The 27,338-nt window shown below is 41.0% G+C and overlaps 1 protein-coding gene across 3 annotated transcripts; it reads right to left on the bottom strand.

The window, feature by feature from the left end:
• Positions 1-627: 627 nt before the first annotated feature.
• Positions 628-20,845, bottom strand: LOC113138631 (transducin-like enhancer protein 1). 3 transcript variants are annotated; one of them, XM_026321203.1, is made up of 20 exons: positions 20,114-20,845; positions 19,593-19,693; positions 18,453-18,516; positions 17,412-17,456; positions 14,093-14,155; positions 13,827-13,931; positions 11,348-11,567; positions 11,059-11,075; positions 8,850-8,963; positions 8,542-8,595; positions 8,295-8,444; positions 8,018-8,156; positions 7,455-7,669; positions 5,643-5,719; positions 5,267-5,516; positions 4,596-4,843; positions 4,197-4,344; positions 3,904-4,054; positions 3,625-3,701; positions 628-3,431 (listed from the first exon to the last, which is right to left on the bottom strand). In XM_026321203.1, the coding sequence occupies exons 1-20, from the start codon at positions 20,135-20,137 to the stop codon at positions 3,324-3,326; spliced, it is 2,370 nt and encodes a 789-aa protein (XP_026176988.1). In that variant the 5' UTR covers positions 20,138-20,845; the 3' UTR covers positions 628-3,323. The 3 variants fall into 3 exon arrangements, with proteins under 3 accessions (XP_026176988.1, XP_026176990.1, XP_026176989.1); XM_026321205.1 differs by having other exon boundaries at positions 7,470-7,669; XM_026321204.1 differs by having other exon boundaries at positions 11,348-11,564.
• Positions 20,846-27,338: the final 6,493 nt, after the last annotated feature.

Below are 27,338 nucleotides of genomic sequence, written 5' to 3'. Positions count from 1 at the left end.
TTTGCCCTCAAGACTGAGTCCTAGTGGCTGGAGCAAAACAGAAGAATTTTTTGAAAATAATATATGAAAAATAATTTTTTCTCAGTCGCACATTGTACCAGGGAGCTTGAAAAACATGCGCTGGCCTATGCTTTGCCTTTGACTCTCTATTCCAAACTGCTCTTCATCATACAGTGTGGGGAGAGTCTTTGACATAAAACTATTACATCTAACCCTGTCCTAGCCCTAACCCTAACTCTTAACCCTAATTTTAACTCTTAGCACTAACTCTAACCCTAACCCTCAACCAACCCTAACCCAAACCCTAACCCACTAATCCTATACCTAACCCTGACCAACGCTAACCCTAGTCCATCCCTTACCTTAACCCAAATAATTAAATCCATTAATTTCATTAATTTTCCCTTGCAATGCCATTGATATCATTTTTTTTTAGTATTACTGGTTGAATTTATGTATGTTTAAACTAAGGAATATTAAGGGATGCAGTTTCATGAGTGTAAAGCACCTTCTGTTTACCAAATTGACCCAAAACTTAGATCCTCACAATGATCTGCGATCATCCAGTCCAAAGGATTTCATCACTGAGATTCTAGTATGTTCCTGTATCAAGCCAGAAAGTAAGACTCAAGTTACAAAAGCACATTTATTGTCTAGACATTCCAATCCTTTTAGATTAGCTAGCATTAAGTCCATTTAGTATTTCTCATGATTAGACCTTTCTTTTTCATGTAAAAGACGTACAAAACAGTTTACTTCTAAATCATGTAAGAAAAAAAACATATATACATTTTTACAGACATTTAACAGACAAAACATAGATTAAAAACAACAAAAAACAACTAAGCACAAAGTCATGAAAATATTAAGCGTGTTTGAAACTGAAACTCCCTGAAGCTGAAATATGACTGTCACTACTCTCCTCTGTAAGACCATCTTGACAGATAATGTAACCCTACCTGTAGTTCACATTTCAGGTCTATTTAGCTGGGATCCCAGTTTCAGGAACATGAGTTAAAATAAGTGACACTGTATGGCAAAAATGTTTAGTGAATGTGGTAGTTTTTTTTCCCCCACTTGTGTAGAATTCCCATTAAATGAAGATTAAATCACGTTAAAAAAAATTGCTGTTGGTCCCTGTTTACAAAGCACAATTTACTATCCATAGAATAAGACATTCTGTCTTTTTACAACATTAAAATCAATAAAATAGGATTTTTGCTTCAAATTATAAAAATTGTGACTTTTCATTTTAATCAGCTAGTGAAGTTCTAGTAAAGGAGAAAAGCAAATAAACTTAGTTTAGGAGCAGGTTCATATCCATATCAGAAAGCTTGTTTTCAATTTAAAGTTGTTTATTACTGACTAATCATTAATAGAGTTTCTAAAATGCTGTCACATTACTTCAGTAGAAGTGTGACTGTGTAAAGGTGGAGCTTACTCTGCTAACCATCAATATATGCAGTTTATGACCTACAGTGCTACTAAAGTTTAGGGTGTAAGGGCCAAGAAATACAGCTTTATCTCAACATCCCAGTCAGTATCCTGAAAACCTCATATGTGGAGTAGAGCTATGAGAAAAATAAGTAGGGAAATAATCTTTTGAAACAGGTACACTAGAAGAGGAGAATCAGTGGAATTTTAGGATTAATTCACTTTTTTTCCCTTTCAGGTTTCCACTAATTGGTCTTTCAAAGAGGGTCACAAGAAATAAAGGAGGATAAAGAAAACAAGCTGCCTTTGTTCTCTACAACCTGCTTTCTGTCACATTTATTGGAGTATTATTTCCTGTACTTTAAGCTTATTCAGTAAGCTAGTTTTTCTCCAAATAACAAGAGTACTTTAAAGGATAAGACCGGTCATTTCCTATATTAACAGTATTGTCAGTATTACCCATATAGATACTAAAACCAACAACAAAGTGTCTCGACTCATCTTGATGTCTGTTAGTGTCCAACATATAATAGCTTGTTCATCTGACTCATAGAGCTTTGTTGTTCAAAACCAATTGAAAATACATAGACAAATCACTCCACTGCACAATGTCTCTTCATTTTGAAAGCCCAAACATTTTTAAGAGCACATTCATGTTCTTGATCAGATGCTGTCTTGAAGAACTGAAATCCAAAATCAGGGTAGCTTGTAGTGCGAGGAGCTAGTGGCCTGTAAACAAAGCAGAGATCTCAGAGGTCACAGTGTAAAAGGCATGGCCGTTCGGAGCCTTTAGAGCAACTTTTTATTTTTTTTTTTTAAATATTTGGATCTGGGGTTTCGTAATGAAGAGACATGTCTCCCAGTGCAGTGTTGTGTATCGCTGATATGTATTTAATCAGGTTTGCACAGCAGGTCTATGGAATCAATGAACATACTAATTCAGGTTGGAGACCAAAAGATATCAACATGAGCTGAGGCAACTTATTTTGGTTTTAATATCTTTGGGAGGCGTGTTAGTATACAAAATGACAGGCCTTGAAATTATTTTTGGTGGCTTTTGTAATAGCTATAAATTAGGAAAACGTACAGTGCCTCATAAGGATCAAATGAACCCTTTACAAAATTTAACAGTAGCATGATGCTGGACAAATAAAATTGGCCTTCAGGTTATTGAAAACGTATCATATGGATTTTTTCTAGGTATTGTATATGTACCAAACATGTAGGTGGGAGAGCTACCACTACAGTGCCTAAGTGAGGATGGGACTTACTGTTAAGACAAAGTACATTTCAGACAGTGTAGGCATATCAGAACAGGAAGCTGAGGTTTAAAGGTCAAAGAGTCAGAGCTCAGAGATCAACAGGCTATGAGCATTGTCTGTTTTGATTAAAACACAAATCAACATGTTCATCCATCTATTAATCTGCTGCGTTCTTCCAAAACTAAGTCCATTTCTGACCACCACTCTTTCCATCTCCCACATGATTGTAGGGATCTGTTCATTGTAGGGTCTCCATCCGTCTGATATTCAGTACAGTGTTTTCAAGAAAAGCTGGTCCCAATCAAGACAACCTAGAGGTCCCTTTGGTTGAGTATTTGTCTGGTCCCTGCAGTGGATCCCAGTGCAGTCCACAAAAGAAAGCAGTAGAGACAAAAACATCTTCTCTGTCCATTAACATCCAATAGCTCCAGTTAATTCCCAATCACCAGTCATTTATGCAGACACAACAGATATGTGCATGTAAAATGTCTGTCTCCTCAGCAGATGAGATGAGAATGTACCATCAAGGTCACTCGTGTCTGCGATTTCTGGCCCCACGTGAACATTGCTAGAAACATATGGGGTGTATGGGGAAAAAACAAAAGTCCTTGTTTTCTTTCCGTATTTTTAGTAGATGACCTCATAAACGGTGGCCTTCTTATCCCCTGAACCAGTGACAATGTACTTATCATCCACAGATATGTCACAGCTTAGCACCGAGGACGATTCTTTAGACTGAAGAGAAAAGAAATACAGAATAGGAAAAAAGTCAGTGTGAAGAACATTTTCTAACAAAGCCAGAAAAAAATATGTTCATTGTAGTGACACAATGTAGTGTGGAATGTCAGTGTTGCAGCATCCACCTTGCAGCAATCTCACATATATTCTCTGCTAATATATCATGAGTACAGAGATTTGTTGTTCCAACCTGGAATATGCTTGCTCCATAGGGCGTTCTCCATGCATTTAGCAAGTTATCTTTTCCTGTGCTCACAAACCATTTACCTGGGTAGAGAAACACACACAAAGACAATAAGCACCTCCAGGGTAAAACAAATAGCAAAATATTGACGTTAAGATATGGTTAAACAGAGAAAAAGGGAAAAACATCTGTAGATTAGACTTTTTTAATAATTTTAAAAGGGAGTTTTAGGTAACAAGGAATGGGGGGCTAAACAGGCTGAGATCAAGACAGTGGGTTGCTTACCACAGTAGGCAAACTGCAGGGAGAGTACACAGCTCTCATGCAGGTGAAGTTGGTATTTATCAGGCTTGGTGACATGAAGGACCTCCACATTGCTGCTTTCCATTCCTACAGCAAGCCACTCACCTGTTGGGCAGTAGCCTAGAGAGAAGATCTGCACAGAAGAGACTTGTGTTATATTAGTAGTGAGGACAGGTATATTTTGGATTGTACTTTCATCATAAAGTTTTGAAATAAATTATTAAATACCACGCAATTGGTTTAGTCAATGAAATACAGCTGATATGAGGACAGACCTGTGATGTAAAGTCATGCTGCTGCAGCTGCCGTCCCTCTCTCAGATCCCACGAGCGGACTGTGTTATCAAGGCCTCCGGTCCACAGCTTGGTGCCATCATTGGAGATGTCAATACAGCTGGCTCCATCTGTGTGGCCCTGGAACTGCCTGCAGGATACACAATACATTCTGAGTCAAGTAAAGACAGTTTAAAAAAAAAAAAAAAAAAAAAACAAGGACACACTAGGAATCAGGTCGCCTAGGTAGTTGCTTATTTGTCTTTTGAAAGCAGAAAAACACTATACAGTAATTATAATTGCTCTTAAAATTTTCCAGAGCCACACATCTGTACTAGTTTTCTGCAAAGAATGCTCCTTCTGTCTATAATTACAGCATAAGTCCCACAAGTTGTCACATACCTAACAAGTGTCTGGTTGTGTAAATCCCAGACCGCAATGTTTCCATCGCTGCAGCAGGAGAAGCAGACCTTGGAGTCTGGGCTAATGGCCAGAGCGTAGCATGCTGGTGCTGATGATGTTAACTCTGCCTTAATCCTGGGAGTGGGCGCGGCCAAATCCCAGATTGACAACGTGCTTGCCTCACCTCCCACTATCAGTGTCCGTCCATCAGGGAGGAGACGACAAGAGCGGATGTAGTTGTCTCGGTTCTGATGTGGTACACACACACAAAATTTAATGTTTAATGTAGAAAATCCTAGAGCTATGTACTGTGAATAGTATAGTTTGAGAATTTGCATATTCTGTGAGGCAGCACAATCCATCCAATAAGTTTGTGTTATTCTTTTAGTTGTCATGGAATTTTGGTCTAATCAAAAAAAAAAAAAAAAAATATTAAGTACGTGAAAGACACTTCAACGACAATAGTAAAAGGCTGCAGTACTATTTTTAAGTTTGTTTTTTTTTTGTTGTTTTTTTTACATAAGTCTTGTAAGTGTTACGGTTGAGAGACAAATGCGCCTGTTCTGGTACCAAAGTTAACCCTGATAGTGTTGTGGTTTCATTGGTACATCCAAAATGCACCCACCTCACTCAAAACACATTTCTGTGTCCTAACCCACCGCCTCACTCACCAAACAGTCGAGCTGTGACACAGGGCTCTTGTTTCCTGGGTGACTAATGTCCCAGACCTTGACGCAACCCTTCCCTCCTGTGTAAACGTGTCGGGTCGGGTTACTGATGGTAACAGCACACACCACCTCTCCATGGTTTAGTGTGTTGATCTGACGGGCGTGGCGAGGGATCCCTGGGCCCACCAAAGCATCCGGGGGGAACGGCACTGGCTGCATCTGTCCATCAGCGGCCACATGAAAGGAATACGCACTGACAAAACAAAGGAGTGTCAGAGTAGTTAAATTATTTTTTTCTGGCTTTTGTAGGACATTTCAGTTGCTTCACAGGTTAATTTGGACCAACGGTCGTCAAACATACAGTTGCAAAGGCACTTACGGTTTGCCACCAGGGATTCCTGTTAGACTGGGAGGCATTCCAGGGACTCGCATGTGAGGGTGAGGATCAAAACCAACCTTGAGAAAAGAGCAGACACTTTATAAAGAGAGTGTAAACACACACACACCCATGGGCACTGGCACAATGCACACAGGTCAACAGTAACCTGTGGAACAGAACCCAAACACTTACGAGCACAAAGTAAACACTCTCAAGCAAACACACCCTCAAAATCGGAATGACAACTATAAGAATCAGCAAACATACAGAGGCAGAGCTGTCAGTACTTGCGCTGCTCCTCAGTCCAACACACACACAGCATGGGCTTCTATCAAATGTTGCCCAGACACAGTCTACTAAACCTATTTAAACAGTGTAATGAACACTATGCAAATACAGTCAGGAGTGATGAGGTGAATGAACGTAATACACACTAGCATACTCACTGTACAAATACTATCATACAGACAAAAGAAATACAGCTGTGCAATTATTGACACTTTCCAGTTTGTTTGCAATACAAAGTATGCAGGGCTTCTGAAAAATATTCACAACCCTTAAACTTGATTTTTAAAAACACTGAATAGCAAAGGATGGGACTGAAACTTGTCAACACTGATCAGCAGAAAAAAAGGTCAAAGTAAAATGTCAGGATATAGATCTAAAATGAGTACAATATATATGAGTTGACTTGGTGTCAACTAACTGTTGTAGCCAGTTGATTTTATAAAGTCCTTAATAAGTTGGATGAGATCACCTGTGTTTAATCAAGGTGTGACTAGTAAATTACTTTTACATTTCTGTTGGTAACTGTTGCAAACGTTAGTCACTTAACTAAACAGCTAAAAATAAATTTTTAAAGATATAAGATCAAAGTTATAAGAAGAAATGAATTACAGAAAGAATACAAGAGAAACCATTTTTCTTGAGTATATCAATAATCTAAAATTTAAAAAAAAATACTGTGGAGTTATAAATCAGCCTGCACTGTGCATAAAACAACTGTTGCCTGAGTGCTTCAGGGAGAACGGCAAAGACGAAGGCGCTGTTGGGGAAAAAAAAAAAAAAAACGTGAAAGGAGCAGAAGTACATGGCATGCTTTGAAAATTCACTCTGTTCTGTACACTCACATTCACCATCCAACTTCAGAGCAAGAGAAGTTTTAAAAAGAACAGAATAAAAACTGAAGCATCCCAATCTACACAGAGCCAAGACTGGAATTCCTGCCAATGGAGCCTCTACTACATATTGTCTTGGAGGAGATGAATACTTTGTAATTGATAGCAGAGCCCAACCGTATCGTCTGGGATTTACACAACCATATCGTTTTGCCGATTTTATCAGCTGATATGAGCCTATCGCAGATATATCGGTATCGCCGAATATGCCGCAGATATGGAGCAGATAAACATTTTTTAATGTGCGTTTATGTATATATATTATTATTTATGTAAACTGTATTCAATACCAGTCAAAAGTTTGGACACACGAATTGAAATGCCATTGCCTGTGCGAGTGTATCCAAACTTTTGACTGGTACTGCATGTGTACTGTATACACAAATAATATCAGGCGATATCAACTATCGGTATCGGCACTGCCCCCAAAAAACCCATATCAGTAGGGCTCTAACTGATAGTTTTGCGTTTCATATTTGTACTTAATTTAGACATTATTTAAAAATACTTATTTACCTTTTGGTTTAATATTTAGATAAGAAAATTTAAAGTATTGCTTTAAGTATTGCTTATTTTGAAGATGCAGCACACCAGCACCAGACCACACAATATGACATGTCAAAACATAAGTCACCTTTTTACCACTCACCATGGGTGAACGGCCATACGCAGCCACAGCAGCCGCAGCAGCAGCACTCATCTGAGGTGACATGTTGTGCAGTCCAGCAGCGTAGGCCGCAGCCCCGGCTGCACCTGCCAGCTCCCCATTCATCCCTGCTGCATGCGGTAACATACCAAACGCACCTGGGTATGGGCCTGGTACAGCAAGGGGGGTCCGCAAACCTGCAGCTGAGAAGGCAAGGGAAGAAAAGAGTAAGATAAAAAAAAAATTTAAATGGTGGTAAGAGATTTTAAATTTAAAATCCTTTACATTTCTAAGAATGCAAACTATAAAATAATCTTATATTACTAGCAATCATTGCTTAGAATTCCATTTTTGGCTGTTATGCACAGTGAAATTAAGCAAAGTTCAACAACAAGTTCTTCAACAACAGTTGTTTTGTGGGCAGAACATTATTCCAAAGCACTTTCACCCTTAACTGCTGAATTGTCCTGTAGGCAATTTGAAAAACACAACCTAATACTCTAACACCACCTATGATATTATTCATTTACAAAGTTTTACAATGAACTTACTGGGTGGATGTGGTATCTCCATGGAGGGGGGTTTCGATAGACTGGGCCGGATTCCAGGTGTGGAGCTCGGACCAGGAGTGGAGTCACCTCTAGGTGTAGGTGTGCTTGACTTCAGCCCAGGTGTGCCTGCCTTGTCACGCTACCATAGAAAGACAGAGAGAAAGAGAGACAATTTTTGAAATATGCACAAACTATTTCACCTTTAATCAATCAATACACAATGACTGTTCCAACTATAAGCTAAAACAAAGAAAATAATACTGTCACCCATCTCTACCATTGCCATCTCTTTGGACTTGAGGGAAGACGAACTAGCCGATGATGCAGTAGATGCTGGACTACAAGGGTCCTTCTTGGGAAGACGTGCTTTATCTAGACCATTCTCTCTAGGGGATGGGAGAGGTGTGCCACGAGGGGAGGCTGGATCCTGTTGAGGTCAAGGATTTAGTTAAATAACTGAAGAAAAAAAAAATACACAAAACCATTCCAATTAATAACAAGCAAAAATTTCCAAACATACTGACCTCATTTGAGACATCCACCACTAAATTATCATCACTCTTCTCCCCATCACTATCCTGCAAATGACAGCACACTATCAAATATTCTGAACTTCTGTCTGGTAATTGTCCTTAACAGAAGATTGTCACTCATACTTGACAGATAAAGAACCAGTTGTTACCAGGAAATTACAAATGAATTTTCAAGAGATAACATATTTGGAATAAACACTAAAAGAAATGTATGTGCAAATAAACACTATACCATATACATTTTCCCTCACTTAAGCAGTTGCACAAACAGACACACAGAGAGCTGAATCATTTCTTACATAATGGCTAGAGTCCTTGTCATCCACCTTGCGTTTCTTGGTATCATTTGGAAAATCAGGTCCGTTGCGTCGCTTATCTGAGTTCCTAAGACTCTCTGGCAGCATTGAGTTACTCTACAAAGCAGTGGAAAAAGATAAAAAGAAAAAAAGATTTGCAGGTTCAGGTTGTGCATTAGCTCACTATTAATTTAAACCATCTACCACAAATTACAAAAGCTATTCATCTACATGTAGAGGTTATAAAAACATACTTTTACTTGTAAGTAGGTTAATAGTTCACAGAAGCATGACTTAAGCAGCACTAACATTTGAACAACCACCTCTTTTCTCACTTGACCAAAGCCAGTCACAGCCACATACAAACACAAGTCTCTGAAGTTGACGATTACATTAAGTGGCTCTCAAAATCTATCAGTGCTCCCTCTCCTGGCTCTGACAAGCTGCACTGGCTGCAGTATATGTGTGTGTATGTGTGTGTGTGTGCGTGTGTGTGTGTGTGCGCACGCGCGCGAGGGCACACAGTGTAATTGACTGTGAAAGCCCATGTGTATGATCAAGTGTGTAACAGACTGTGTGTGTATGTGTATTACTTGCATAACACTCTTGCGTCCTAAGACTAGAGAGAGAGAGAGAGAGAGAGAGAGACGCACGCACGCACGCACGCGCGCGCGCGCGCGCACACACACACACACACACACACACACACACACACACACACACACACACACACACACACACTGCCCCCCTCTGGCCTCCTGACCAACGGATCCTATTGTTAATGGATTAAAGCTTCATGTTGAGTCCATTATAGTCTCAGCCTGTCAATGAAATGTGCATCCAACATACACAAACACACATGCGCATACACACATGCAGCAAGGGAACAAGCATTTGGGCTTTGAGGGGGGAAAGGGTAAATGAAGGAGGAACATCTAAGAGAGGAGGATGAGGGGAGGAGGGTGAGAAAAAAGGGGAAAGGGAGGGGATGAGATTAGAGGACAGAGAGGATGGAGAGAGGGTGTGAGAGTGTGGATGAGAAGAAAGGGTGACAAGAGACAAGGGAGGGAAAAAGAGGTGTGTGTGGGGGGTGAAAATCTGTATTTTGCCAAAGGCCCCTTCCTTCACACCATTCCCCCTTCCTGCCTCCACTCCCTCCCCCCACCACCCCCTTTTTATTGAAAGGTTTTACTGAGCTGAGCACAGAAGCACTGACCCGCAGAACATAAGCAATCGCCCCCCTCCGTCCATCTCCTGTTCGCTTTTAGTATGGTCTACCTCACCGTCTCTCTCTCTCTCTCTCTCTCTCTCTCTCACACACACACAGTCATATGACTGCTGCTCCCTCACTCCTTACCACCCACCCCCTCCCAAGTCCTTCCCTCTCAGTGGTGGTGATATTAAACACAATGAGAGTCTTTAAGCGTGGGATCAGAGAGGGGGGAGAAGAGGGTAATCTGCTCACTGAGGTGTTAAATAGGCACAACAATGCCGGCTAGGCTGGAGGAGTGTGTACGTGCATGTGTGCACAAATGTGTGCCAGTGTGAGTGTGTGTGACCATGCTAAAAAGCTCATTTGGAGGAGAAAGGAAACCTGACAGCTCAGAGCAGATCTAGGGCAGAACTAAACAGGCAGGGCAAAGCTCTCACTGAGAAAACACACACTCCTTGAAACTGACTAAATATAAATTTAATGATGAAAGTTACTTGGATGGGAAACAGTGAAAAAAGAGATGCTTTATGTAAAATGACATGATGACATGAACCTCTATGACACCTGAAGGAGAAATGGGTCATTGCAGTAAAATGAGCAACAGGTGCAATTTAGCCTAAGATGATTTTGTCTATATCACAGCAAGGATTAAATGCATGGTTTTTGGTCTTTACTGGTATTCCCACATAACTATGGGTAGATGATTTCAAAAGAACAAATGAATTACATAATTTCTTTGAACAACTATACATATATTAAATGAGTTTACTTAGTGAAGGCAGCTGAAATTTGTTTTAGTGAAGTTTTAGTGGTGCTTGTTGATCCCACAGATGTCTATCAACTAAGCTAAAACAGACTAATCTCACTGCAGAGCTTAAGGCACATGCAAATTGCAGCTTTGCAAACAAAGTCAAATTCCCCGAAATCAAACTCTCTCTAAGAAACACAAGAAAATAAACTCAGCGGTTTGTCAGAACAGTAAACATAGAAAGTACTTACGGTGCTGGGCTCTCGCTCTATTGCCAGTGGAATTGCATATGTGTTGTTGAGGTCATGGGGATTGGATGTTCAGCAGAGCAGGAAAGAAAAAATAAAGAAGGAATAAATCAGTTGGAAATGTACTACTGTGTACATTACATCACGTATTTCATTACATTTAAGAAAATAAATATATTGAGAAAATGCATTTTTCAGAAACACACAATCTGAGTTGAATGACATGACCATTTGGTTATTTCCAAACATCAGGTTAAGACAACTAATACTATTTTTTGACACATCTGTTCACCTCTCAGGTGCTCAGGTCCTGTAGGGTGTGAGTCTGGTCCAGACAGGTGCGGCTTTTTATCACCACTATCTTTTCCTGCCAGATGAGGAGGAACAGCACCAAGTGCTCCTGATAGAGCCAGGAGACCAGCTGAACCACCCAGCTGAGAAGGGTGGAGGCCAGCAGGGTGAGGGGTGAGGGGTACAGGAGCACCACCATGGTTATGGGATAAATGCTGCTGCTTTAAGATAAGAAAAAGAGAGGAAAAAGAAAAAAAGTGGTTAGGTGAGTTGAGAGAAAACAAATGCTATATAAAATTCACATTCAGTTTAACATTAGAAAGCAGTTTCACTAGGCAGTTAATTTGACAGCAAAACTCATCAAACCTGTAATGCAGTATAAAATGTGGACAAGTACTAAAAAGATGAGATGAGAGCTCACTGGATATAGCCAAAATTGCTGTAATACAACTGCCGTAAATGGGCAAAAAACTGATGCCTGACGGCAGCTTTCAAATGTCAACCAATAAAACTGAGGCAACAATAGGTAGAAACCAATAATACTCTAATCTAATCAACAGAGACTTCTGGCCCTATTTAGGTCTTCAACAGTTGGGATAGTTTCTTGAGTATCTGGATTTACACAACCTCAACAAGCTGCCACAGTCTACAAGGCAGTGAACACATCCCCTCTGCACACTGCCTCACACACACACGCACACGCAAGCTCGCCTCCCTCTGGGGTCAAATACTGAACAATACTGACAGCTGGGATCACAGCCCAGAGCCTAAGGATGTGGAGGGAGAAGGAGGCGGGAGGGAGACAAGGAGGAAAAGGAGGAATGGAGGAGAAGTGGGGGGAGCGACTGAGCCAAGAGCCCCAGCTGCTGCTTGCACTGTCAGGTCTTGTGAGGAAGTGAGGCGGCTGAGGGAAGAGGGGAGGAGAAAAGAAGAGGGTCAGAGAGAGAGAGAGTTTGGCTGGCAGCCCTGCTCTCGCGTTCACACCAAATCAGGCGCTCATCTGAGCGTGAAATGCCTTTGTGTTCCAAAACATCATTATTGCCTCCTCAGACAGTAGCCGCAGGAATCCAAGCTCAGTGATTCGCCGCGGGGAGGGAAGGAGCAGTAAGAGAGAGGAGTGGAGGGGGGGCGGGGGGGCAGGAGGCAATTCTGTAGGGATAGAAGGAGTGCTGAAGGTCAAACCTACTTTTATCTCACCTAATTGACTAACCCACTCCCCCTTATCCTGAGCCCCCGCCTCCTCTTTTCTTCTCAATCCATCCTTTGCTCTGTGTCCCAATGAATGGAAGCAAAAAAAAAAAAAACTCTTTTAGGCTCACCCCCTTGCCTGCCTGTGTACACACACAATTTCCCAAGTCGCTTCGCCTGCCAAACAATCAAACAGAAACACACCCACACGTCACACTTGATCACACTAACATGCATACACTGAGTCTTGATAAACAAGGCAGGCACATAAACCCTCACTCAACCATACTGTCCCTCGCCTGTTGTTTTCTGGGGATAACAGCAATGCACGCTCTGCTACACACAGACGCACACACAAACAGATGCACACACACACGCACACGCGCGCGCACACACACACACACACGCACACACACACACACGCACACACACAGGACCCCTGGTGGGAGTAAATGGAGGGGAAGATTTGGTGAAGGCAAGGGGAGCCCGGTTTGTCAAGGGATGTTAGTGTGAGCTGGTGTGTGTGTAGAGGTAAGGGCAGCATGCTTCATTACACTCATTTAACTCACAAACGGGGTGAATGACAGGCTGGCGTGGGAGATGGGAGGAGAAGGGAAGAGGGGAGTGTAAGGGCAATGACGTGACCCAACCCCCCCCCTTTATAAACACTAAAATCCTGCAATTAAGACTCAAACAGCAACGGCCAAATCCACTTCGCCCCCCTTCAGTCCACGCCAACTAACAAGTCAACTCACTCTCTGCTAAGCTAAAGCTCAGATGAAATTAAGTATTCTCAACATTTCCCAATCATAAGCTGACAGACAGACTTCTTATCACACTTCACTCATTACATCATATCCTCTGTTCTCTACTTATTCACGATGAAGAATATCATTTGTATCAGTCATTATACCATATATTTTTATTTTCACACCATTAAAAACAGATTATATGCGTCCTTAGGTTTCACCTCATCTCATTTACTACCAACTCTTTAATTTCCCAAAATACTTTCAGGGAATTCTTAGGAAATGAAATGATTCAACTCACTAATCAATATAAACATACATGTTTGCATATATTTTACTCCAGTCTCATATTTAATCTTTAGTTGTTCTAAAATTTTAAGTGAATCTTTGCTTTAAAAATGACTTTGGATTAACTGGGTTTTGTGCTCAAAATGGGCTACAAACAGTTAAGCTTTTTCATGTTTGGAAAAGGAAATGTATTTCTGGAATAAACACATACAACGTCAGTCAATATAGGTGAATAGGAAGTAGAGGAATACACACTGTAGGTGGAAGACCTGGCAGTCCACGTACCCCGATGACAGCATTTAGCTCTGCCATGGTCACCTGTTTGGCCCGCTCTACAGCTTGGACCACCTGCTGTTGATGCTGTGAAACACACACAAGTACAATGTGGGTGAAGACGAGTAAAAGGCAGATTTATCACTGAAGCTAGCTGTGACAAGTAGAGTGTATAAATGGCTTTAAAAAAAAAAAAAAAAAACCACACACACACACTGTAGCTCACGAAGTAAGCCACACGTACTTACCTCCTGTGAAAGGAAGGGAATGACTTGTGCACAGATGGTGTTTAGTCTCTTGGCAATCTCAGTCTGACAGAGAAACACACAGACACAGAAAGAGACTTAATTGTTATTAACATAATTACATTCATTTAGAAAAGACAGCTGTTCAGTAACACCAATAAAGTAATACAAATGCACACACACTTAAACACACAGGAAACTACTGTCTCCACAGTAAGCAAAGACACACACATACACACAGAAACCCCCTAACAGTCTATGATAACATGGCAACATTCACCCGCTTCTCTCGACAGACAAATCCTTTGTGTGCCATTATCAGCATCCCTAACGGACAGAAAGTACAATGAGATTTTCCTTTCTAATCATCACTAAGCTCAACTTTCTCTCCTGCCTGTTGTATTTCTTTTGCTCTCTTTCTATCCTCTGTGCTCTCGTTCCTCTTCCCATCAGCACTTCAACATAATTTTATCAGCTACTAACTTCATTTGCTCTCCCCCAGTATCCATGCCAACACATCCGCCTGCCCCCCAAACCCCCGGAGGTGGCTACAATTGGCTGAAACCAGATACCCCCACAGTGGGATCAAATCAGATAAGGGGACTCCTATTACATATCATCCAATCAAATTGATATGAAGAAGGCCGGGGTGAAAAGGGAATTGGAGGAGCCATGAAACGTAGTAATGGCTCATCAGTCACACACATCCCACATAAATAGATATACAGACACACATGCAGGATGTGAAAGCTTCAAAGAACTTTTGTACTTTTGTTATTTGAAAACTCACAAAAAAACTGGATGATTTTTATCACGTGCTTAGTATTTCAGTGAATTAGGCCAAACCATAAGCATCATGCTAAAAAGACGTGGTATACCACAATTCAAAGCAACAACCTGTAGGAGTTTAACTGACCAAACCATTACTTCACCTGGTGCAAATAACTGGCTATGATCTTCTCTGTCTATCTGTCATTAATCCACATTTATCAACTCACCAAACAACCAACCCTGCCATAGTTCAGCTAATTTTGTACTTGGATGAGCTGAACAAAATGCTACCTAGCCTATTCAGGGTATGTCTTGAGCTAAACAAGTGTTTCATATAAAATGTAACTTTGAGTATAAATGAAACTTAAATTGAATAAAAATGCTGGCAAGAAGCAAACAACTAAAGAGAATAAGTGGTTGGCAAAGTAAATATCACAAGTTAAAGTAAAAACAAAAGTAACAAAGAGATAAGCAAGTATGAAACAAACTATCCAGAATCAAAGCAAGAATGAATCTAAAGAAGTTACAGGCGTTCAGAGAACTTGTAATCCTGTTTGCAATATATAACTGCATGTTCGACTGTGAACAATGTAAACCAACCAATGTGACCAAGGAATTTCCCTTGTGGACCAATAAAGTTTACCTATCTACCTACTTATGTCCAAGGATCTGATAATGTGAAAAGCTTAAAATGCTTGTTTTGCATCTCCAAACAACAGAGACAGCAGCAACAAAATGTGCTGAGCTGTCAATGTACACCCATTTTAAAGAGTTTATTATAGTGACATTTCTATACCAAGCCACACATTAGATTGCAATGTGTTACAATGAGAGAACTTAACAACACACTTTCCATCTTGTAGGAACTTGCACCCTTCCACAAACTGTAACTCAATCTCATACCTTATGCCATGCCTAGAAAGCTCTAAATAAAGGGCTATTTCAGACAGGATATACCTGCATGTTGTAAGCCTATAATTAGCTTTGCATAAAGGCTCAGTATATAGGTCGTCTGAGAATAGTCTGACCAAGTACTATCAGGTCAGCTCAGCTAATCAAACTAAGCTAACTAACAAAACCAAGGATCAAACAGATGAGACCACAAATACCTAAAGCTACAATAGCTAAGTTAAAGCATCATTACACATCATGATACACATATAATTGAGAGTGGGTAAAAAACAAAAGCTGAAGATACGGAAAAGAAAAAGAGAAAATTTGTGAGTGTACAGGGTTCCAATTACACATATAATTGGAGCATTATTGCAACACTACAAACTACATACACACACAAACGCATGAACACACAGACTTCCCCAGCAGGAGGTGGTTTGTTCATCTGTATCCCCCGGACCCTGCACACAGAAGCTTGTTGCTCTGACAACTGCAGCCCCAAGCTAATGACCTCCTCTGGAGCTTTAGTGTGTGTGTGTGTGTGTGTGTGTGTGTGTGTGTGTGTGTGTGTGTGTGTGTGTGGACAATAGGAAGAGACGCATCTCCCCCACAATGAAAGAACAGCAGCTTCACATGGACATAAAATGAAAGAGGAGCCAAGAAAAAAGAAACAAGGCTGGGGGTGTAAGACAAAGAAGAAGAGATCCCATAACAGTAAATGGAAAGTGAAAAAGGCAGAAAGAAAGAACCTGGAGAGAACCTGGGTATAAAAGGGGGAGAAAACACAAGAGGAGAAGGAGAACATAAGGAAGAAAAAAAAACTAAGGGGAGGGAATGTGAGAGAGTCAAAGACGCATCCCCACTCCTCAGTGAAGCAGCCAGGCCAATCCACCTACAATTTCCTCCGGTCTGACTGGTCGATAGCTGTGGTAATTACTGGTAAACGCTCTGAGTCTTGCATCACTCTTGTGGGGAAAAGTGTGCGTTTGTGTGAAGGAGAGATAGTGTGAGAGTTTCCCCCTCATCATCCATGTGTCTACATACTTAACCATGTGAATATGTTTGTCTTTCACTGTGTACTGTATGCATTCATGTACAACCATAGTTGACTTTTTATGTTTGTGTGTGTATTACCATGTATGTTTAATTGTATGTGTATGTGCATATATTTTTTATGGTTTTATAGAAGTGTACTTAGCACTTCCCTGACAAAAGTGTGAGCTGGTGTGTTTTTTTTCCTCCCTGTTTCTAAAAAAGGGAGCTCTACTGTCTCTCCTCTGTGATCGATCCCTCTGCCCTCCCCAGCCCTGCCTCTCTAATGTAATAAAGCAGGCCGCTCCCCTAGACAGCACCAATCAATCTACAGAGCCATTCATCCTGCCTATGGGCTCAGCCGGCCGGCCCTAACTGGGGAAATGGAGACAGAGTCCCATCGATCACGAATAAACACACATCCACACCAACAGGGATACAGTAAAACACACAAGCACACACACAAATAAATGAACATACAAATGCATTTGTGCACACACACAAGGACATGTCAAAAGACACACACACAAAATACATCAAAATCCTGCCATGAGCGAGAGGGAGAGAAAGGACAAAGAGGAAGATGCAAAAAGTGGACAAGAGTCAAACAAATAAGCATCCATACCTGTTTATGCATTTCAATGTTGAGGCCATAAGACATCTCATAGTACTGAGAAGGATAAAAATTCATGTGATTAGATTATTGAAAGTAATTCTGAGAATAATATATACACACATATATATATATATATATATATACACACACACATATACACACACATATACACACACACACACACACGTTTAAACAACTAAGAATACACACAACCTTACAGATAAGGCCTACCACTAAGGAACAACCAGGCATGCAGATCTTTTTTGAATGTGGGAGTTTAACATCAGGACATTCTCACTGAGCAATCAAACTACTTTTAAAACACACAACAGCCAAATCAAATGTTTTTTTAACCAATGCAGAAGTGTCACCAGAGAAGCAAAGTATGTAAGTATGTTTTAAGAAAATGTATTCCTGTTTATATTTTATGTTTGTATCTGTGTCAAAGTAAAGTTTAACACACACAGTAAGACTCGTCTAGCCTCACTTTATCTCTGGTATAATGATTTAACACTTTATGGTTACTATCAAATTGAAAAAAATATGTACCATGGTTTGGTTTGGTTAATAATGTGACAGTACACAAGTGCAGTTCATGGTAGGATTCAGGGTCCAGTGTGTTTTAATTCAGAGATGAATGCAGAATCTCATCCGTTTGACCTATTTAAATTGTATGTTTGCTGAAATACTGGAGCTCAGTTTAATCAAAATTTAAAAAAACAACAACATCCTGACAACTGCAAACTCGGTCTAATGTGACAACCTAATCCTCTTCATTAACATGTCTGAGCAAGGAAACTGACACACACCACAAATGGGTGTTGCTTTTTAAGTTGCATGTTTTAGTGCAGTTTTTTCCATTATTCCACCCCCTTCCTTCAGGTAACAATACTGTATTTAGTCATAGAAAGATGACTGTTCACAGTCAGCTTCAGAACCCATGGAGCTAGTAAGGACATGGCATCTTTCTCCAGGGAACATGAGCAGGGCAGAAGACTAACTGCAGCATATGAGAATGGGGGGCAAATTAATTGAGTGCAAGGATCTCACCATGACATAGTGTCTCTGCATTTCTGTCTTTTCACTGGCCAGCTTCTCACACTCCAGTTTGAGACTGAAAAACACAACAACACACCATGCACAAACTTCTTAAATTAGGCAAATTTGTCCTTAAACCAGCACCGCAATTTCCAGAGAATTTACACACACGCATACAGTAATATACATATATATGGACAAAATCATTAGCCCTTGTATATGACAGCTTGTTTTGAATTTCGTTTTACAGTTCAACTGCTGATCAGTGTATAGTAGCATGTAAGATATAAACAGATGTATAACTGCCTTGCCTCTGTCTACAACATGTGAGGATGTTTAAGAAGCAATATGTTGATTCTCCAGCTGTTTTTCCTTAAACAGACTATCAATAATGAAGCGTACAACTTGGTAGACAGGTTGTTGTCTACTCTGATCACTCTTGCCTCTGCTCACTAAATAAAACACCAAAAAATTCAAGACAAACCTTAACAGTGAGAGATTGCACAAAGATTGTTTTCAATAGAATGAAAGTCACATTAAGAAGATGGTTCTTGTGTTAGTTTATGATAAACAGTGTCTGTTGTCAGTGGGTTGTTTGGGTTAAGCCTGCTCTTTGCATGTGTGAATCAGGACATGAATAACAACAAAGCAGACTGTTTTTAGCTGAGTAGCTTTCACCTGTTATGGCAAACCCTTCATGACAACACAAATAAGTATATACACACAAAGCAAATAATAAAAACAACTGCACACATACTCAGGCAGTCTTTTCTCAACACACAACTACACAGACAGAGGAAAAAAAATCAGGAGTGATTTATGAAACCTCAAGCCCACACGCCACCCTCCAGCTCTCACCCATCACCAAGTCTTAGACCTACCGCAGTGTATGCGCTAACTGATGCCTCGGTCGCTGCAAGTGTGCGTGTGCTTTTGTGTGTGTGTGGGCATGTGTGTGTGAGATCCTAATCCAGGTTTTTTGGTTAGTTAGAGGCCAGAGTTAGGGTTTTGTTCATTATGGTAAGGAGGGAGGGCTGTGGTTAGGGTGAGGTTTAGTGTTAGAGGGCAGATTACAATGAGAAAATTTGTCATTACGCAACCCATAAAAACAGATGAGCTTCCCATGTGAATGTGCATGTTTGTATTATCCACCTGTGGTACTGTGCCTGAAGAAACTGGAACTCCTCCTTGATGCGGTCCAGTGACTCTGGGATGGTGAACTTGAAGGGCTGGCCTGGAGCCTGGTGGGGCGTCTGACACAGACACACACACACACACACACACACACACACACACACACACACACACACACACACGATTATCAAATGCAATCATAGAGTCTCATTATGTAGCCTACAATATGCACATGCTCATCTCCAGACTCCAGGCTCAGGTGTAATGTCAACAACTTAATTATGACTGAGAACTTAATTATTATCTGTTATTGAACAATACTAGCAAACCCATGTTGCTGCTCTGGGCTCATGCAGTGTCCAGTTAACAAGGAGTGACTGTTATAAACATGTGCTTATCTGGAAGGCTGTTAAACATGTAACCCTACTTAGCCTGAGGGCTGTTAAAACCAAAGAGGCGCGGGTCAAACAAAGAGGTGATGTTATCTCCCGGGCCGTGAACACCCGGCTACTGTTAAAACAGGAAGGGAAGAGTCTTACCGGGTGTCGCCCCTGGGGAAACATTGTTATCTCTCTGAAGATACAACCGTTTCCTTCTTAAAGTCAGAGTACGGTAAAGATGTGGGTGCTCCGGATCACGGAGACGAATCCATCCGCGGGTATTGTTAGGACCAACTGTCGTTAATTTCACACAAAACCGACCGCTCCGTCCGAGTTTACCGACCGTTTAATGAGAAACCTTCCTCCTCTCTGTCTCTCGCTCTTTTGGTTGTTTCGTCTCCTCCACTCTACCGGCGGTGCGGTCGTAAATCAACCGGAAAAAAACACGGGAAACGGCTCATTAGCTGAAGGCAGCTAAAAAGGGAGGAGGAGGGTTTGAACCAGGTGAGAAATGAAAATGCTGGATCCACCCCAAATCTCTCCCGTGTTTGTTTAGTGCAGACTCCGGTGTATTCCAAAAGAGATAGGAACTAATTCAGGGCAGCAGACCTCCAACAGACAGGCGCAAATTGTCGGCTCTCAGTCGGAGTATCAGAAACAAATCCACACGAGTTAATTGCAGTGAAGAGTTCCCACTTGACTCGCCGCGGTCGCTCGTTGGCGGTGGAACCGTCAACACAAAAAACAGATATATTCACTTCCCCGCTGAGTTTTGATGCAAATCTGCGTCCAAAAATATTTTACAAAAAAGAGGGAAAAGGTGTTGTTAGTTTTGATAACAACTCCCACAGCGGCGGCAACAGTCCACTGTCTACCTCTGCTTTACCTCAATGGCAACTTTCTCACGCGGTTTCACGCTCCCCAGCTAACCGAAACTGCAGCCGGCCCACAAAACGGCTCCGGACCAATGGGAGCCACCGCTCCACGTGGGGTTATTGATGTAGCTAACACAGCTGTCCAATAGCCGTTCAGGAAACTGCCCCCGGTCTGTTGACCTGGTTGAGCTACGCGGATTCTGACCAATCAGCGCGTCGCAAGAAGCTGCCATTCCTGAGGCGCGAGGGGCGGGCAAGTGAGGCGGGTGAAGCCAAGTCTCACCTGTCAATCAAAGTAACGTGGGCTCAGCAGAAACAGGGTTAAAGATGTGCGCGTGCACACCCGCACGTACACGCACGCAGTCGCATACGCATAGGCACGCACAAGCACCCAGACACACAAATAGTGTTTTTAGTAGCTGCTGTGAAACTTCCTAACAAGTGTCATGACAAATCAAATCAGACCTCCCTCACTTCCTCTTCTCTCTGTCTGTATAATAAACTGCAGTGTGTACATTTATTTGAACTCACTTTTGCTCCACTTTTCTTAAAAGAACAATCTGATTATGACGTATCTGTTGCTCAATACAGGATCAAGAAGTTGATTGCTGTTTCCATCGAGATTCAGTCTAAATGGCAAACCACAAAGAAGCTCAGACCAGTGACAAGCCCCAAACCTGCAATATTGCTAGGCCCAGGTACATGTGGTACTTCAAAAATATTTATTGGTCTGTGTGTGACTGTTGTCGCCCTGCAAAGAAAGGCTACTTGCCAGAGGAAACTGTGGTTTGTAGTAGTAAAGTTTACAGAATGATGTGTTATTATCCAAGTGCACAAATCTAGACAGAAACTGTTGGGAAAAGGGCTGAAAAACAGGTCAGCAGAAAAAAGGGAGCCTTTGGGTGCACAGACGTGAAAGTTTAGTTTGTGTAGAAATACAGGCACCAAGACTGAAAAGGAACAAAAAACAGCTTGGACTTTCAGCTTCTTTCTAATTATGATGCACTTCATGCACATTAAAGGTCAGATATTTTTGACCTCCTACTTGAAAAAAATATGATAGAACCACCCCTGAAGTTGGAACTCCAACTGGGAAACTAATTCCATGTAACTTGACTTCAACAAGAAACAGGTGCTCTGATATCACAAAGCATGCACAGAAATTGGAGTCAAGTGATTTAAATGAAAAAAGATCTCAAGATAAAATCTGTTTACTTAGACCATAATAGTAAATTATATTTCAAATATATTTATATTTATAAACTCTCATCTAAGGTTTGTCTTCATGGCCGGTATTTAAAGGATGTTTGGTCTTGAAACAGAGATTACAACAACAATCTCAGGCGGCAGGCGAGGGAAAGAGAGTAGGAGGATCTTGCAGGACAAATTTACAATTTTCTGATCCCTGCTTACTCAGGTGTACTGAATCACTGACAAGATCTCAACTCCACCCTCTGAAAAACCACAGCCAACCCAAGAAGACAAGATAGGGCTAACCCTGACACTGTCACGACTCACCAGCACGTCCCTTCCTGGATTTTTATTTTGATGCTTTTCCCCCTCACTTCCTGCAGTTCTCATTTATTTTCCCCAGCTTTCAACTGGGTTGATTGGATGGACTGTGTACATATCATTATACCCGCTGTTGAAGCTTCCTTAAGTTGCCAGTTTGTTGTTGTTCTTGCTTTCTCCAAATACCACCAGCTGACCTAGCTGTTCTGCTGGTTTTGTTTTACAGAAAGATGTTACCATTAATGAGGTGGCTAAAAATTAAATCAAGGTAGAAATGGAAATTCTGCAGTGTCAAGATTGATGCCAGCAACTTTTTCTACCACAGAGTGATTCAGCTGGTGAGAGTTTAACCGCTTAGAAGAGAAAAGGACGATCAATACCTTGTTTGTCAGTTTGAAGAAATACGGCACCTGCTCCAATATGGCTTACATCCATGTGAAGCTAGAAAGGCCGGTCCAAGCCAAGATGTAGCACAGCTGGAGCAGAACCCAGCAGAGATTTAATGGTAGCAAATGTTCGCTGACAGTCGGCTGACCACATAAATTTAGATTTTGCTTTAATCAAGTCAGTTTGGAGAGCTTCCACAGCTGCGAGATTCTGGTACAAACAGCAGAGATAACTGACCAGACTCAAAAACCTCAAGTCATCGAGAAACAGAAAACTCATCAGTATCTAAAACCTTGGCTCTCTCAGACTGCACATGACCCCGGATCCACAACTGTAGCAAGATATGGTAAGGTTTTACAAATTCACATTTTCCTAGGTTTACTGTCAAGGGCCCAACTGTTAGTCATTCAAACAAAGCAGGAATAAAATGTCCATGAGCCTGACAGGTGTTACATCATCCAATCATCCAAATATGTAGCACAATCCTCAAGACCATTAAAGACCATATTCATTGGTTGTTGAAAGGTAGCTTGTGTGTTACGTAAACCAAAACCCATGACAGATGGTATTATGAAACCAGATATTTTTTAGCTTCCAGGGTTAATGGTACATAACAATGCCCTTTTAATTCAGCTAATTTTCATACATATCTCACTGGACCAGTTTGATCAATACAGTCGTTATTGTGGAGAAAAGGCTTTTGTCACAGCATTGACTTTGCAAAGGTTCATGTAACATCTTGGTAATTTATCAGATTTTTCAACTTGTAAATATGAGGAAATATGATTTCAACTTCTTTTCCATAACTTGAAAGAAACTTCAGTAAATTGCTTTTGCGTCATTACCACCAATGTCACATTTAAGGTTTAACTCTTAATTAGTTAATGCAGTGGGACTGTGATGCAGTAGCTCCAGGGTGTTTCAGTCATGTGTTCTTTTTATTTTGTTTTGTAATTGCCAGTAGTTCTTGTGATTTTCTCAGGATCCATAGCATATAGCACCACCTCAGTGTATCTGAAACCTTAACCTCCTGGAACAAAGTTCAGTCAAAGAACTTCTCCCCAGAGCGTGGAAATGGAAACAAAAGCAGAACCTCAGACAATGCATGGATCTTAGTCTACATCTCCCTAGGTTCCTATAAAAAAAAGAGGTAATTATTAACATTTTTGGTTCAGTGCTTTCTAAGTTCTCTAACAATACTTTGACACTTTAACCCTAAACAGCAAAAATATGCAACTGTCTCCTCCTCATCCACACAGGGAAGCAGCTTCTGGGCAGTGTTGCATTTGGATGTTAGCTGTTCAGTTAGTTACATTTATTACACAACTTCTGCAGGCACCTAGTACCATTTTTTTCTGACTAGAGTACACACCATCAACTCGCCTCAGAATGTCCCATCAAAACACCTGCTGTGCTAATACCACACAAATCAGAAAGCAGCTTATCTCACATGAACATACATGAAATTAGCCGATTACAGATTACACATCATACATGAAGAGATAAAGGTACAGTATACCTGCAACAATAGCTGTATTATTGTTAATTATACAAAAAGCACAAAATGCTCTCTCCTCACAGAGTTTTAAGACTGTTGTGTCTTAGACAAATACTTTGTCTTACAGTCATAAATGTGGAAAATATTCACACCCTTGTTAAAAAAACTGTTACTGCACAGGTAAAGAAACTTTACAAAATGTTGTTTGTATGTTTGTTGATAGTAGGTGAGGTGTTCTGTCTTAAGTGGAAGTGCTTTTGAGAAGTTATTCGTTTTACCTAAATCACCATAATACTGTGCTAAGGATCTTATGTTCAATGAACAGCAGCATTACATAGTTAATAACAGTGAAAGTGTCTCCTTAAGGTCATTTTGGCAGCACATTTTGTTAACTCGGTCTATGGCCTTTACAGGGAGTACATTAGGATTAAGATTAAAGGATTAAGACTTCAAGGTAACCATTAATGGCTTACATAGTTGGAGATATAAGCCCACTTAAGGAATGTTCTTGGTAAATAAACTGTGTGTATCCATGCTGTGAGGTGCACCTCTCTCAGTTCTATTCAAATATCTCTAAATAATCTGGATTTCTGAATTGATCAGAATATTGTTAGCGATGCTTTGTAGTCTGCTTTAGTGATCACTGACGAGGCAAAAAGGTAATTGCACACAAGCTCACCGGCCTCCTGATTTCCTTAACAAATAGCCCTTCCCCTCATTCACTTCAGTAGTCTCTCACTCTCTCCCACCTTCTCTCTCTACCAGTCATTTGCTTAGAGGGGAGAAGCACACAATTAGCCTCTGCTTTGGATGAGGTACAAGAACCTGCCATATAAGCCTCATTTGGTTTGCAAATGTTCCATTTCTTTCCGATTTTACTGGCTAAAACAAATGGCTGGGCTTTGTTTATAAAAGAGGGTGGAGAGTGAGCGGGGGAGAGAGAGACAGAGAAGCGACATGAGGGAGAAGTGGCTATTTTAGCCGTGACCCGGTCATCTTGCCTGTAGAGGAGAGAAGAGGCTCTCTCAGATAATGACTGAACAAGCAGCTTTGTGTGGGACGACAAATGGAGTGATCCCACTCTTGTCCCACTTACCACGAGAAGAGCGTTGGTGTGAGCTGTGTGTGTGTGTGTGTGTCTGTGTGTGATGCATATGCAAACATATGTGTTTTGTTGGGTTGTGTGCTATTTGAATGTGTGTATGCGCATTTGGTTAGTTTAGTTAATCTCAGTGTGTGTGTGGTTGTGTGTGCGTGTGTCGGGAGAGGGTGTTAAAGAGTGTATTCATGGTCATGAGGTGGTGTGTGTGTCAACAGCAGATGATTTGCGTGAGGGTTTTGGCCAAGCTGTCCCACAGAGCCCCTTTGTTTTGTTTTGACGCTTCTGTTTTTAATGGACAACCAAGGACATAATTTGAATACCATGAACCCTGCCTGTCTGCCACTTTCTCTGTATTTTGGTTGAGCTTGTTGGGGGCATTGGTTGGTTTCTCTTTGTGCCAAATCCAGTCTTCCAGTCTTGTGCCCACTTTGGACTGAGGCTCTATGTGAGAGAAGGAGAAAATAAACAAGTGATATATGTTTCGACACTGGTAGGAAGTCTCTCTCTCTAAGGGCAAAATCTTCATCTAAGTACTAACCCAGCAACTGTGTTGGGGGAGTAGGTAGAACCATTAGAAACAGGACCCACAATTCACACTGCATGTCAAAACACAAACCAAGCCATTAAGTTCAAGAAACTCTCTGTAGACCTCTGCTATAAAATTGTAGTGAAGCAGGGCAAGAGTATAAAACCCAAGAGCACAGTGGCCCTAAAATGAAATGGAAGAAGTTTGGAGGCACCATGCCTCTCCCTGGAGCTGCTGTGAGTTACGGTATAGACACCAATTCAATTGTTGTTGTATTGATCAGCATCTATACAAATCCACGTCATTTAGGGGTTTGTAACAAGAACTGGCGAATATGTGATATCACGACAGTGTCGTTAGCAACTGAGGGAAGAGCCAATGTTGTAGGAGACATGTCCGAATCCAGCACATCAGCTGTTAACGTATGTTAGACCCAATAAAGTTACAACTCAAATTTCCATGTTTAAATTGTATTCCTGTCCAAGTCATCAATGGGCCGCTGTCTTTGTATTATTCAGAAATACTTCCAACTTAGAAAACAAATAAAATGTTTTTTCATTCAGTGTAAGCACAAATTTAACAATCCACACAGTCAGAACAGTTGTGGATTGTTACACACTGCATTTTTATGTATGCTATAGCATGATGGGAGGAGCCCAATCCCAGCTCACCAGTATATCACAGGGCTTACAGACAAACACTCACATTTACAGTCACCAATTGTCCTTTTCCTAACCTATATTAAACACTGCCACATATCCTATTTAGCCATTTCGAATTTTGACATACAGTGTGTGTATGTAACTGTGTTAATGAAGAGCAACTATGAAACACGCAGCCAATGTTACTGGACATTACTGTGCTGCCTTCAGGCATGAACCTTTACCACTAAATCTCCTCCCATAGTTTCAGTAAATCACTGCTGTCACATGTCCACAGAGTCTCTCATGATCAGCCTTGGTCTGCACATGACATCATCCCTTCAGTCTCTGGTTTCAAGCCTTTAGAGAGCGATGTTGTGATTGCTGACCAAAACTGATGATGTAGATAACACATGTGAATATGGTTTAAGCCTGGATTTGATTAATCATGGTTAATATTTTATTCATGATGACACTATTTACATTTTTACATGTAACGTCAAAATTAGGAAAGAGGAAACACCTTTGTACATGTGGGATGCAAACTATATTTAAAGCGGGCAGAAACTGGTTCTATAGACTGTCAGGGATATATTTTAATGTATTTTTATGTTCCTTAGGTTTCACCGTCACATAGGTCAAAATGTGTACAACCCAAACGTCTGTTAATGATCACCAGCATGCTTTACTTTATTCACAGTGAGCACCTTTTCCTCATTATTAGCCACATTTTACCTTTGCACTTTAAGTTCTGATTTGACCCGGAGCTAATTTACCCTGGTTTCCTCTCTTTATCCCTGAAGCGATAATGCTTAAAGGTCAAAATAGTTTGAAAGAATAAGC

This window comes from Mastacembelus armatus, chromosome 9 (assembly GCF_900324485.2).
Source record: "Mastacembelus armatus chromosome 9, fMasArm1.2, whole genome shotgun sequence".
Classification (NCBI taxonomy): Eukaryota; Metazoa; Chordata; class Actinopteri; order Synbranchiformes; family Mastacembelidae; genus Mastacembelus; species Mastacembelus armatus.
This window is presented reverse-complemented; position numbering and strand designations above follow the sequence as displayed.

What these genes read in the sequence shown, in the direction of transcription:
- LOC113138631 (XM_026321203.1), bottom strand. Translation starts at nt 20,137, where the DNA reads ATGTTTCCCCAGGGGCGACACCCG. An exon ending in GGAATCCCTGGTGGCAAACC is followed by an intron (nt 5,517 to 5,642) that starts GTAAGTGCCTTT and finishes TTGTTTTGTCAG; the next exon opens with TGCGTATTCCTTTCATGTGG. An exon ending in CCTGCAGTTTGCCTACTGTG is followed by an intron (nt 3,702 to 3,903) that starts GTAAGCAACCCA and finishes TTCTCTACCCAG; the next exon opens with GTAAATGGTTTGTGAGCACA.